Raw genomic sequence first — 12,885 nt, 5'->3', positions numbered from 1 at the left:
CAGTAAAGGTACGATTTAATAAACGGTATGATTTAGCATATTTCCCCCCCCCCCCACACACACACACACACACACACATACACACAGACTTACTTTTAATTTATGCATGTTTATTGGTATATATAATGTAGGGGAAAATAGAAGACGATGTTTTGCATTTAGTCTCTAATGAATTTGATGGTGTGCCCTTCGAAATGTTTAAGAATCAATTAATAAACTGCAAGAAAACATCTTCTAAAGCTTATAGATATACAGATGCTATTAAACAATTTGCATTAACTTTGCATTTTCATTCTCCAAAAGCTTATCAGTATTGCCGGTTTGTCATAAATATATTATTTACTTATATTAAAACTTATTAATGTATATATTTTATTAATATTAACATATATGTTTATTATTTTTGTATATTTTTAATATATATATTATTATTTATATATGTATATCTATATACAATATTTACAACATTCACATATCTCCATTTATTTTAGAAATATAGGATTGTGTCTGCCTAATCCGTCGTCGTTGAGAAATTGGACAATGTCTGTTAATGCAGAACCCGGCTTTCAACGAGATGTGTTTTCTGCATTAAAACAGTTAAATGATGAAGACCGTGACTGCAATTTAGTGTTTGACTCTATGGCTATTCGTAAACAAGTAATGTGGGACAAGCAATGTCAAAAATATATTGGTTATTGCAATTATGGCAACGAACTGCATTTAGAAGAAAGTGACACTGTTGCAACTGAGGCTTTAGTTTTCATGCTTGTTGGGATAAATGGAAAATGGAAATGGCCGATTGGATATTTTTTTATCGACAAAATAAAAGCAGTAATACAAGCTGAACTAATAAAAATAGCTCTTATTCTAGCAGGCGATGCAGGTGTAAGAGTATGCGGTATTACTTGTGATGGTGCTGTTACAAACATTCGAACGTTAGAAATACTTGGCTGTAATATATATTCAACGCAAATTCATTTACAGATTACAGACACGAGTCAACTCGTGCGTCGGGCGCGTCCGCGTACGGTCGTGTGAACGTGCGATGGATGAGTGTGTGAGTAAGAGTGAGCCGCCTTTCGGAAATTCCTCACTATACTCGTCATTATAGTCCACTTTTGAGTACCTCATGACATATTATGTCACTTTGTCTATCTAATGGGATATCGATAAGGGGGGGCTCACGGCTTTTGTGCTACGTGCGGTAGTATGTAGATTCCCCATTATTATTTATTGTATTAAATTTACTGAAGAAGGTCCAAAGAAAGGACCGAAACGTTTAGATTCAATAAATTTGTTTTTCCAACAAGTTTGTTTTTAATATTTGCGTACCTACACCCTACGCGTGGCTCCATATAGCCTCCTTTTGAATTTGTAATTTATCAATGCAGGGAGCCTACATTGTTACTTAAAATTTTAATTAAAAATGCAATATCAACCTCAAGTGCAGCAAATTGTATTGCTCTTGACACGGATTTTATTGGATCACTTTTTGAATATAAATGGACGCGTAGAACCAATAAATTAATGGAAAATAGTGATACTTATCACACAGATATAAATATTGATTATTTACATGACATGTCAGCTCCACTTGACTCAAACATAAATGAATTAAAGAATAATATATATTATATTACATAGCCGGCTATATAGTGAAGAAATTATTAAAGTTATTAAAATGTGTTTCTTGTGCAAATAGTTTAATACAAATTATACAGAACATAAATATTGTCGTCAATCTATCTATTCAAAATTATTACAATTTAACAACAACGGTGGTTTAACTATTCCATCAATGTCTGTAACAATTGTAGCAGAAACAGAAAAACAAATATTAATTTGCACCAATAATTTAACCCAGACAGCACAGTGACGTTTTAAAAACGTATTAAAAATGTACATATTGGACGTTTTGTACGTATTTATAACATCCATATTAGAGCCTTCGACATCTTTAGGACATTTTAGAAATGTCCAGTGTTACTTTTCTGGACAACCGAAACATGTCCATTTTAAGGATTAAACGAACTAAAATTGGACCTGCTTCGAACATTGAACGTATATTTTATAGTAGATAGGTGTAGATATATATGTAAATTTATATGTTTAGAGTTTAGAGTACTGAATATACCTATTTTAGCATCAAAAAATTGCAGAAATCTTGTAAACATCCAAAAGAAACAAGAAAAAAAATTGTTGAAACTGTGCAAGTTCATTTTGTTTATCCGTAATACTTAGATATTCGCGTATTATATAATCTTAATATTCAATATTTGCAAGCTTTATATATAATTCTCATAACAAATCTTAAATACGGGAAAGATAGCGCCTCGTGCGTCACATAGCGGTAAATAAAAGAACTAATGATTAATGAATACTGTTTTTATAATATTTTTGGAATGTTACAGTAATATTTCGTTTAAAATATTACAGTTACATGTTCTTATAATGTCTCTCCAATATTACGTTGCAACTTGTAAGATTATAATATTGCTGCAATGTAAATGAAATGTTCTGTGCTGTACGTAAAATGAATGTTTTTAAAACGTCTAAATATAATATACTTTGAACGTCTAATAATGGATATTCTTAAAACATTCATATTATATCCATGGACATTTGGACTAAATAAAAACCAAAACTGGACGTCCATTGGATATTCTGTGCTGTCTGGGAAGCAATTTAACAGCGCATAATTTAGGAAGAACTATCATTTTAAATGTAAAACGTAGATTTGCATTAGATATAATCACATATTTTCTGAGATGAACTGTGAAAATTTAAATTATTTGGAGCGGCCACACAAATTAATTTTAATAAATATAAGATTATTTTCTCATAGAAATTTTGTAACAAGAGAAATATTATTACCTTGGAGAAAAGACATCAATTAACGAAACAAATTTTATTTGTGCTCGAGAATAAAGTATAATATAATAAACTTTTATCTAAATCTTTTTGATTGTTTTTTGTGAGTGTATAATATATATAATATAATCCTCTTACAATCATAAAATAACATTATAGGCCGGTATTCATAGTCCGATCTTATATTTAAGATCATCTTAAGTCTGGTCAGAGGTTGACTTAAGATCCCATTCAACCAATCAAATGGCTGCGTAGCATCTCAAGCTCGGACTTAAGACGATCTTAAATATAAGATCGGACTATGAATACCGGCCATAGACACCCTATATAATATGCCCACCCGAAATATGGCGTCGCGAGCACACCTGTGCATCATGTCCGCCTATATCTGTTAGCAGTCTAGCATATATAGAAGTCTGTGGTCGACTTCTAATTTATTAAACCGTAACCGAAACCGAACCCTAATTTTGTTTCGGTCTGGATGTATGATAGTAATAAATATATTGGATTTTTGACAAGAAAAATCCTATGATAAATAAGCATGAACTAAGAAAACTGTAGAGCAGAAACGCATTAGAAGTCGACTGATCGAATTCGATTCAACTCGATTGTGCACGTAATTCCAATCCCGATTCGAACCCTCGGTGGAAACATAGTCATTAATGATATATATTTTTTGTTTCAAATGTATAGGAAAATTATAATGACGATAAAAAAACTTTTTTACAATCGTCTTAGAATTTTCAAGTTATTATTTTTTCATCAATTAAAGGTATTACCATTGTCAACGGTCATACCACGTTGTAACGCACCAGTTCTCGTCCGATCACTGAAGTTAAGCAACATTGGGCATGGTCAGTACTTAGATGGGTGACCGCTTGGGAACACCATGTACTGTTGGCACCATCTTTTTTTTGCTAATTCAAAATCTTAAGGGGATCCTAAAGCCGTTTTTTATTTTACCGATAAAACGAGAAGTTGGATTCGACAACTAATCTTTTTATTGATTATACCGATTAAAAAATCCTTTTCCACAATTAAAGTACTAAAAAGGCCATCGCACACGAATTTCCGTAACCGTAAGCATAAGACGTAACGTAAGAATTATTTTATGTCTAAAATATGTGTATATATTTATATATATTACATAGGCCGGTATTCATAGTCCATTCTTATTTCAAGACCGTCTTAAGTAATGTCTTAAGATGCAAATACGGCTCTGTGATTGGTTAATCACATCTTAAGATTGTACTTAAGACATTCTTAAATATAAGAACCGACTATGAATACCGGCCATATTAATATTCTTTAAAATTATTAAATATCAAATCATACATAAATCAGATATATGTATACATATGTCTTCTTCTTATCTATATGGCTGGTTAGGCTTCCTAGGGAATTTGCCCATACGCCAAGTATACATATGGAGAAGCCTTCATTTGCGCACAGTACAATTGCACACGTTGCAATTGCACACCGTGCTATTAGACACATAAAGTTGCGCACAGTTCTTTTGCCCACAGTTCTTTTGCGCACAGGGGCTCGATTCTTGAATTCATTCGCAAGAGAAACGTATGCGCAAATTCGACTCTTACAGAAAAGTTGCAAGTTGATTGGCTAAAAGCCATGCGATAGCCAATCAACTTGCAACTTTTCTGTAAGAGTCGAATTTGCGCATACGTTTCTCTTGCGAATGAATTCAAGAATCGAGTCCCAGTTCTTTTGCGCACCGTTCGTTTGCACACCGTGCAATTGGACACGAAAATGCGCGATACATGCTCTATTCACACACTCACACACACGGGGGGTTGCAAGGGGGGCCTTCGGCCCCCCCTCCCGCACCCACCCACCGGTAGGGGTGCCTACCAGCACGGTGCGCAAAAGAACAGTGGGCAAAAGAACTGTGCGCAACTTTATGTGTCTAATAGCACGGTGTGCAATTGTACTGTGCGCAAGTGAGCTTCTCCCTAAACTTTTTCCGTAACCGTAAATTTAAGGATTCAACCAATCGCGTTGCTTGATTCGACAACGTGATTGGTTGAATCCTTAAATTTACGGTGACGGAAAAAGTTTACGGCCTCTATAAACCAGCCTAAAGGAGACCCTAGTGAGTTTTGCAAGCGACCCAATGGTTCGTGTCGGTTTTCGCGCTATCTATTATGAAAGATTGACTAGTAATACAAAAACACGTGTCCGTTGGGTTGGTGAATCCGGAGCATCGGTAGTCGCCGATTATATTATAGGTTAATCCGGAATCGCACGGAACGCATCAACCGAGCCGGAGCAAAGTCGCGGCGTTTGGTGGTGCTGGTGGTGAAAGAGACGAAAGAGACCATCGCCTTCGAAGGATATTCTCACGGACGCTTACGCGCGCCCGCGTTCGAAAGGAAAGCAAGTCGCGAGCGGCGCGGAGCGGGGCGGCCATTTTATGTGAGTATGACGTAGAGGCTGGGTGTAACTTGGCGCTTCTTATCGTTGTGCGCGAGAGAGGAAGATAATCGGTCCTCGCTGCGAGAAGCGACCGATGCTGTAGACTGACGGCGCGAAGTTGGCCGCGAGCGCATGTGGCACCGTGACGGTGACGTAAATCAGCTGGGTGATTGTGTTCTTCTTCGATAATCTCGTAATTCTCGGACCCCGCGGAAGTTAGCAGCGCTCGTGGACACAGGGGCCTCGGCGTGGTACGAAGAGGGGAGAAGAAAGTGTGCAAACGAGATAAACGAACGAACGACTCTCGACTATAACAGATCCTCAACTATACAATCCCACTATATAGTTCCCATTTTATAGTCCCCACTATATAATCTAGCTGGCAGAAAGTGTGTTCGCCACTACGGCAGCGTCCGTAGCAGCACGCGAAGTATGAGTGAGGAAAGTAATCCACGTACGTTGTACGTGGGCAACCTGGACGCTTCGGTGTCCGAGGACCTTCTGTGCGCACTCTTCTCCCAGATCGGAGCGGTCAAGGGATGCAAGATTATCCGGGAGCCCGGGAACGACCCGTACGCCTTCGTCGAGTTCACGAATCATCAGAGTGCGGCCACCGCACTGGCAGCCATGAACAAGCGCTCGTTTCTTGACAAGGAGATGAAGGTTAACTGGGCGACCAGTCCGGGCAATCAGCCCAAACTCGATACCAGCAATCATCATCACATATTTGTCGGCGACCTCTCGCCGGAGATCGAGACGCAGACGCTGAAGGAGGCGTTCGCGCCCTTCGGCGAAATCAGCAATTGCAGGATCGTGCGCGACCCGCAGACGCTGAAGAGCAAGGGCTACGCATTCGTCTCGTTTGTGAAGAAATCCGAGGCCGAGGCGGCGATTAACGCGATGAACGGTCAGTGGCTGGGCTCGCGCAGTATCAGGACGAATTGGTCCACCAGGAAGCCACCACCACCGAGATCAGAGCGACCGAGACACTCGAATAATAGTAAACCCAACTATGAGGAGGTATATTGCAGCGTGCTTTTCCAACGCAGTCATGTGACGCTGTGTGACGCAGTGTTACTTGCAGCTGAAACGTTGCTTAGTTTTTAGTTGCAGAGTGCAGGACAGTTACTTTACATAGCTTTTTCAAAGTTTACTTTTACCGGAATAGCACTCTGTTAAAAAGAAATGATACTAATGTAAAAATACTGGTGTTCATGAAGTAACACAAATGATGACACAGTCAAACAGCATTTCAGCCGTATAGTACAATTGTGTCAATTTATAATTAAAAAGCATTGAATCATACACTGCGTTACACGGTGTTGACAGTGTGTACATTGCTGCAAATCATTCTGAATGCTTTCTAGCGACACAACACAATTGTACACTATGTAACACAGTATTACACAGTGTCGACTTGTAATTGAAACCCTGCTTAGCTTTTTTTATTTCATTGAAGAAACTCTACAGAGTGCAGGGCAGTTGTTTTACATAGTTTTATGCACTTTTTCAAAGTTGCAATTATTTCTTTAAGATTTCTTAAAAGTTTATCTCCTACCAAAATACCATTCTGTAAAAAAAGAAATTATACTAATGCAAAAATATTGGTAAAGCACTAGATCACTGTGTCAACTTGTGGCTAAAAAGTGCTTAATTTTTTTACTTCACTACCAGAGCCCAGGGCAATATTGTTTCACTTTTTCAAAATTTTAAGTTTTTTTTTTAAATTTATCTCCATAGAAAAAAGAGACACTAATATAAAAATGTTAATATCCGTGCAGTGACAAACAATGACTGTGTTTGATTTGTACTAGATCGTACACTGCGTTACACAATATTACATGTGTATGTTGCTGGAAAGCACTCACAGCTAATCAGACAATTGTTCCTGGTTACAACTGTAGTTACAGTAGCTTCAATTAATATTTATAGTAAAATTTGCGAATATGTAGAGAATCTTTACAATTACTTGCAGTAATTTATTTACAATTTCTTCGCTTATAAATATAAAAAGCTCACACATAAAGACATATTTAAAAATCTAGCTGTTTTGGTTTGATAATTTTTATATTTATAATTAAAAAATTCAATTATAATGAAATTTGCAAATATATGATACATAGAATCTTTACAATTACTTGCATTGATTAACTAACAATTTCTTTGTTTATAGAAATAGCTTATATATAAAAACATTTAAAAATCTATCGTGTTTTAATAATTTTTATACTTATAATTAAAAAATGGGTTTTTATCATAGACTTGGAATAGATAGCTTCAATTTTGAGAAGAGAAGAAAATTAGATTTATTTGGTTGATCTTAATATTGATGCTAAGCGCTTTACACTGTTTAAACATTGATTGTTATTTTTGACAGGTATATAATCAAAGTAGTCCTACCAATTGCACTGTATATTGTGGTGGTTTCACGAATGGCATCACAGACGAGTTGATAAAGAAAACCTTTACCCCCTTCGGCACCATCCAAGACATAAGAGTATTCAAAGACAAGGGATACGCTTTTATTAAATTTACAACTAAGGAAGCCGCGACGCACGCCATTGAATCGACACATAATACAGAAATCAATGGTAGCATTGTGAAATGCTTTTGGGGAAAGGAAAACGGAGATCCAAACAGCGTCGGTCCAAATGCCAATCACCAAACTCAACAGGTTATTGTTTACATATCTATGATTTAGAAGTCGTTTCATCGGTCCGGTCATTATATACACCATGTACATTTATATGTATTTATTTCAGATTTATTAGCAAGCATATTGAGAGCATTCGCACCCCTCTTAGGCATATGTAAATTACTTTATTTATCTTTTGTATCCCGTATTAGCTAAAAATTTACATATATTATATAAATATATAAATATATATATATATGTTTTACATTTTTTATAATACACAATCGAATTGCACATGTAGCAAAAATAATCACGAACAATTTTCTTCTTTTCAACAACAGGTGACAGCCGGAGTAGGGCAGTACGCGTATGGTTACGGTCAGCAGATGGGTTATTGGTATCCGCAGGGCTATCCGCAGATGCAGGGACAGTTCCTGCAGCCTGCCCAATATTACGGTCAATATTACGGGCAACAGGCACAGTATATGAACAGCATGAGGATGCCTGCACCAAGCGCGGGTGCCTGGCAGCCTACACAAGCCACCGCCGCACCCCCGACAGCGAGTGCGCCCTTGCCACCAGGTCAGCAGCCCACCATGGTAACATATACCATGCCACACCAGTACCCCACACAATGAAATTCATCATTGACCAGCTAATTGTTACGTATGATATATATAGTTGCCTCGGGGCTACTGTGAAAACCGTTCTGTCATATACCTAGAGCAACATTTATATTTCAGTTTTTGGTTCTGCGACTAAAATAGATATATCTGATCCCAAGTAGCAAACTGATGTCATTTTGACGTCTAATGACGTCATTATGCTGTCTAATGACGTCATTTTGACGATTAATGCCGGCATTTTGACATTTAATGCCGTCATTCGCCGTCTAATGACGTCATTTTGACGTCTAATGACGTCATCGATATCAAGATGACGTACGCTTGCTACCCGAGATTTTCAAATCGCGAAAATTCCATTCGCAAAAAAAAAAGAAAAAACATGATATGATAGAAGAAAAAACGCTTATTTTCTTTTCTACGTTCCCTCCACGTCATAGAAAAAATGTGTGTAATATTGATTACATTACGAGATGTGTAACATTGTCGACGGCACACTTCTCGTAAGAATGTGTAATAATGAGGATTTAATAAGTTTCACGATTTTTTGTCGATGCCCCAATGTTGACCAGGTATATCTCCGAACTCTCTTCCTTTTTGCGGGCCCCTGAAAACTCAAATCTGAGCCCCGCACTCGTTTACGCCGCGCAGAGCGCTGACGTGCGGCAGTTTTGCGTTAATTTATTTATTTTTTTTCTTTCTTCATTTTGCCAACCGCGAGACGAGAAGAGACAGAGATTCTCCTTTGGAATTTTCCTTATTTTCAATTTTTCGGATCATCGACGACAGAAATATTCATTTGACAGTGAAAATAATGCGGATACAGTATCACAATGACTACCGAACATAGTTGATAAGATAGAGAAAAGCGTGGATTTAGCTAGACACGATGCCTGTGATGATGTTTATAGCTAGACTTGCGCGATAAGCTGGAGCGTGTGCGGGGCTTCTTATAACAAATAAATGAAACTGTGCTAGCGGGAGTCTACTAACGAGTTACAACTTGTCTCGTTATGTGATATTTATCGTCGGTGGTTGATGTATAAAACTTTGCTATAAGCGAACGAACGAACGAGAAAGCGAGCGAAAGAGAGAGAGAGAGAGAAAGAGATGATTTTGCTATAAACATTAGTGAATTGAGATTTCCTTGTGCGAATGCGAATTTAAGCACATTAATCGCTACAACGATGTGCATTAAATGGCGAGTGTCGACCAAAACGTATCTCTTTGTATGCCGCGTTGTTGCTTGCCTGTTTCTTTTTCCTGGACATTATTATGTTATCTGTTCATGTGGGGATGTTCGTAATTTATATGTTGTGCTTATTATATTTTTTATGAAAAAATACCTTGCCACGATTTTAAAAAGGAGAGAAAACAAATATATATAGATCCCTTTCAGGAGTGTATAACAGGAAGTAGACGAAGAGATTGGTCGGATATCGCCATCAAAACATATTCTATCATAGAATAAGTAATTTAGCGACTCCTCACCACGTTTATATAAACGACCTAGCCGATCGAAAAAAATAATAAAGATAAATGTAATTTAAGTAAGTTTAATGATAATAATAATGATAAACACACGCATACTTCCATCGGAAAAATATAATTCTCAGTCAGGGACGAGTCACACATTGATATCTTGGTCTCCGAATTACGATACGAAGAGCATTAAAAATTAAAAAGAAAAAAAACGTGTGTATGTATATGTGTACACTACCATGAACACATATGTGTGTGTGTGTGTGTGTGTGTGTATATTTCATGATAGTTAAGTATACAGATGTCGATAATTGATTTTTACACGGTGAAACGACTCTATTCTTTTTTTTGATTTGACAATCAGCCGTGAAATATGAAAACATCTACAAGTTTTCTTCAGAATTATCATAATCTGTATATGGCACGATTCGTGTCTTCCAAATTCACAACATCAATATCGTAACGAAAATTCACAGCGCAATTGTAAGTCGGTTTTATTTTCTTATTTCAATATCTTTATCAAAAAAAGTTCCTGTAATCCTTACTGCAGCTATATTGAATTATGGAATTGCGCCAGAAGAAGCGAGAAATCATGTAAATTTTTCTATCACAAAAAAAAAAGTAATTTTTTTTATACCACCACACTCTTGTATTCGATACTATGGAGTAAAATCCATCAACCAAATACTGTCTTTTTGATCAAATCCTATATATTAATATACAACTATATTTGCATGTATATCTTATATCTTCAGCGAAAGTAGAATCCCAGGTAGCAAGTGTATGTCATTTTGACATCGAATGACGTCATTAGACGTCGAATGACGTTAGACGTCAAATGACGTTAGACGTCAAATGACGTTAGACGTCAAATGACGTTAGACGTCAAATGACGTTAGACGTCAAATGACGTTAGACGTCAAAATGACGTCATTTTGACGTTTAGTGATGTCAGTTTGTTATTTGGGATCTTACGACAGATTTACAAGCTTATACAGTTATTTATCAATCAAATGAAAAATTTTCTGTATATTTTATCAATTTATATTACCAAATGTGATAATAATAGTATACAAAAAAGTTACAAGAGAAAATTTCATAAAGGAATTTCTCTGATATAATTCAATATGACATCAGTGGGAGACCAGGAGCTTTAAATTGGCTCAATTGGTTGGACTTTTTCAATATATAATTAAGAAAAATTTCACATATGATATGCATCGAGAGACTTATTGTGAAAAAACAATAATACCATCTTGCGAATGGACATGCACGCGTTTATTATTGCTCATTCATTTCGCGTTTGCTCGGAATTGTTCTTAAAGCGTGAAAGGACCCCGCACAATCCTTATGGAAATTGGATTTCAATGGAATTAGCTGGTTTTTTCATATGTTATAGCTTATGATCTGCTGAACAAAAAAACGGAATAGGTTCAAAGCTAAATAAAGTGTTGTGACTGGCTGCAACTCAGTAACTGTTCATTATTTATGGGTCTATTCTGTAAAAATGCTCTATAACGCTGTATCTCTATAAGCTATAAGCTATGTAGCACTGCATAAAACAAAAAAGAAAGAGTTACAGAGCTACAGAGCTTATAGAGCGAGAATTTTTTTACAGAATATGCCACTTATTAGCTTTGAAGCTATTACATCTTTTGTTCAGCAAGTCACAAGCTATAATATGAAAAAACCAGCTAATTCCACCAAAATCCAGTTTCCATAAGGATTGTGCAGAGTCCTTTTCAAGTATCCTGGTATAATTATAGTCTAAAATTATAAGATTATAATTATATTATTATATGATTGATGATTGATGATTATTATTACTGTACAATAATCTCTATCGGCTATCGGTGTCCCTCTTATATTATGTAGACACATGCGAATCCTGTTGATTGCATACAAATTGTTTTTCATGAAGCAATTTTTATCGGATCTCGATTTGTGTGTGTTTGCATTATTCTGAATACAGTTCAGGTATTTATTATTAGGGATTCGAGTTCTTTGAGGGAATGTGAAATAGATATCCCATTTGAAGGATGACAAAGCGCCATTTTTCATTTTGTATCATCAGAAAAGAGTATGTATACATAAATTAAAGGCATTATTTTCTTCTAACAAAACCGATCTCGAGGAAATTTTGCATAGATTTGTAAGACTATAAAGATTAAGAACAGCATGAAAATTCCACATTATTATTGATATGCAGTTCTTATTATATTCAATCTTATATTACTTCTTTGCCAAGTTTCAAGATCTTTTTTTTCTAAAGAAAATTAATGCCTCTTTTGCATACTCTTTTCTGAAAAAGAAAAAACAAGCGAATTAATTCCAACGATGTTTGACATGAGATAAACATTAGCATCTTAGTTCACCACCGACGGTAAAATGCCATGAAACTTTCAAAAACAATTTGTATAAAGTCAGTATATAAGCGAGCCGAGAAATAAAAATAAAAACGAGGGGAAAATCGAATAAAAGGTTAGCATATAGTAACGATTCGATTGCGATAAGTGATATCGGAAGGCTAATTTGAGGAGGAAAGAAAAGCGGACTCGTCTGCGGCGTAAAAAATCAGCGAGAAAGAAAAAAAAGATGTTATATAAAAAGTAATTTAGGTATGGCAGGACATGGAGCTCTCAAAGATGCTTAGGATAACGTTATAATAAAAAAACAAATTATCCTTTGAATGAAAAAAAGGAATAAATATTTAAAATACACAGTATCTTACATTATTTTCGCGAATCCTTCCCAACAAACTTCTTTCCCATTTATTTATTTTTTATCTATTCTTTTTTTTATAGCAGCTACAGCAAATGAGATTTATTATTAATCTTTCTC

General features: G+C 36.0%; 1 protein-coding gene and 1 non-coding gene across 2 annotated transcripts; both read left to right on the top strand.

Moving 5' to 3' along the window:
• Window positions 1-3,654: 3,654 nt before the first annotated feature.
• LOC145934602 (5S ribosomal RNA) lies at window positions 3,655-3,774 on the top strand. Its single transcript, XR_014425069.1, has one exon. It is a non-coding gene; the product is annotated as a 5S ribosomal RNA (ribosomal RNA).
• A 1,267-nt stretch (window positions 3,775-5,041) lies between these two features.
• On the top strand, window positions 5,042-12,764 carry Rox8 (TIA1 cytotoxic granule associated RNA binding protein Rox8). Its single transcript, XM_083032849.1, has 3 exons — window positions 5,042-6,324; window positions 7,682-7,978; window positions 8,281-12,764. Exons 1-3 carry the CDS (start codon window positions 5,737-5,739, stop codon window positions 8,575-8,577), a joined length of 1,182 nt encoding a protein of 393 aa, XP_082888975.1. The 5' UTR covers window positions 5,042-5,736; the 3' UTR covers window positions 8,578-12,764.
• Window positions 12,765-12,885: the final 121 nt, after the last annotated feature.

The sequence above is a fragment of the Prenolepis imparis genome, unplaced genomic scaffold (genome assembly GCF_030444845.1).
Source record: "Prenolepis imparis isolate NDT839.2.m4 unplaced genomic scaffold, iyPreImpa1.0 SCAF_3, whole genome shotgun sequence".
Classification (NCBI taxonomy): Eukaryota; Metazoa; Arthropoda; class Insecta; order Hymenoptera; family Formicidae; genus Prenolepis; species Prenolepis imparis.
Note: the sequence above shows the minus strand (reverse complement) of the source record. Positions and strands in the feature narration are given on the sequence as shown.

Coding starts and splice junctions, on each gene's coding strand:
- Rox8 (XM_083032849.1), top strand. CDS start 5,737: ATGAGTGAGGAAAGTAATCCACGTACGTTGTACGTGGGCAACCTGGAC. Junction 6,325..7,681: donor GTAAACCCAACTATGAGGAG/GTATATTGCAGC, acceptor TATTTTTGACAG/GTATATAATCAAAGTAGTCC. Junction 7,979..8,280: donor CCAATCACCAAACTCAACAG/GTTATTGTTTAC, acceptor TTTCAACAACAG/GTGACAGCCGGAGTAGGGCA.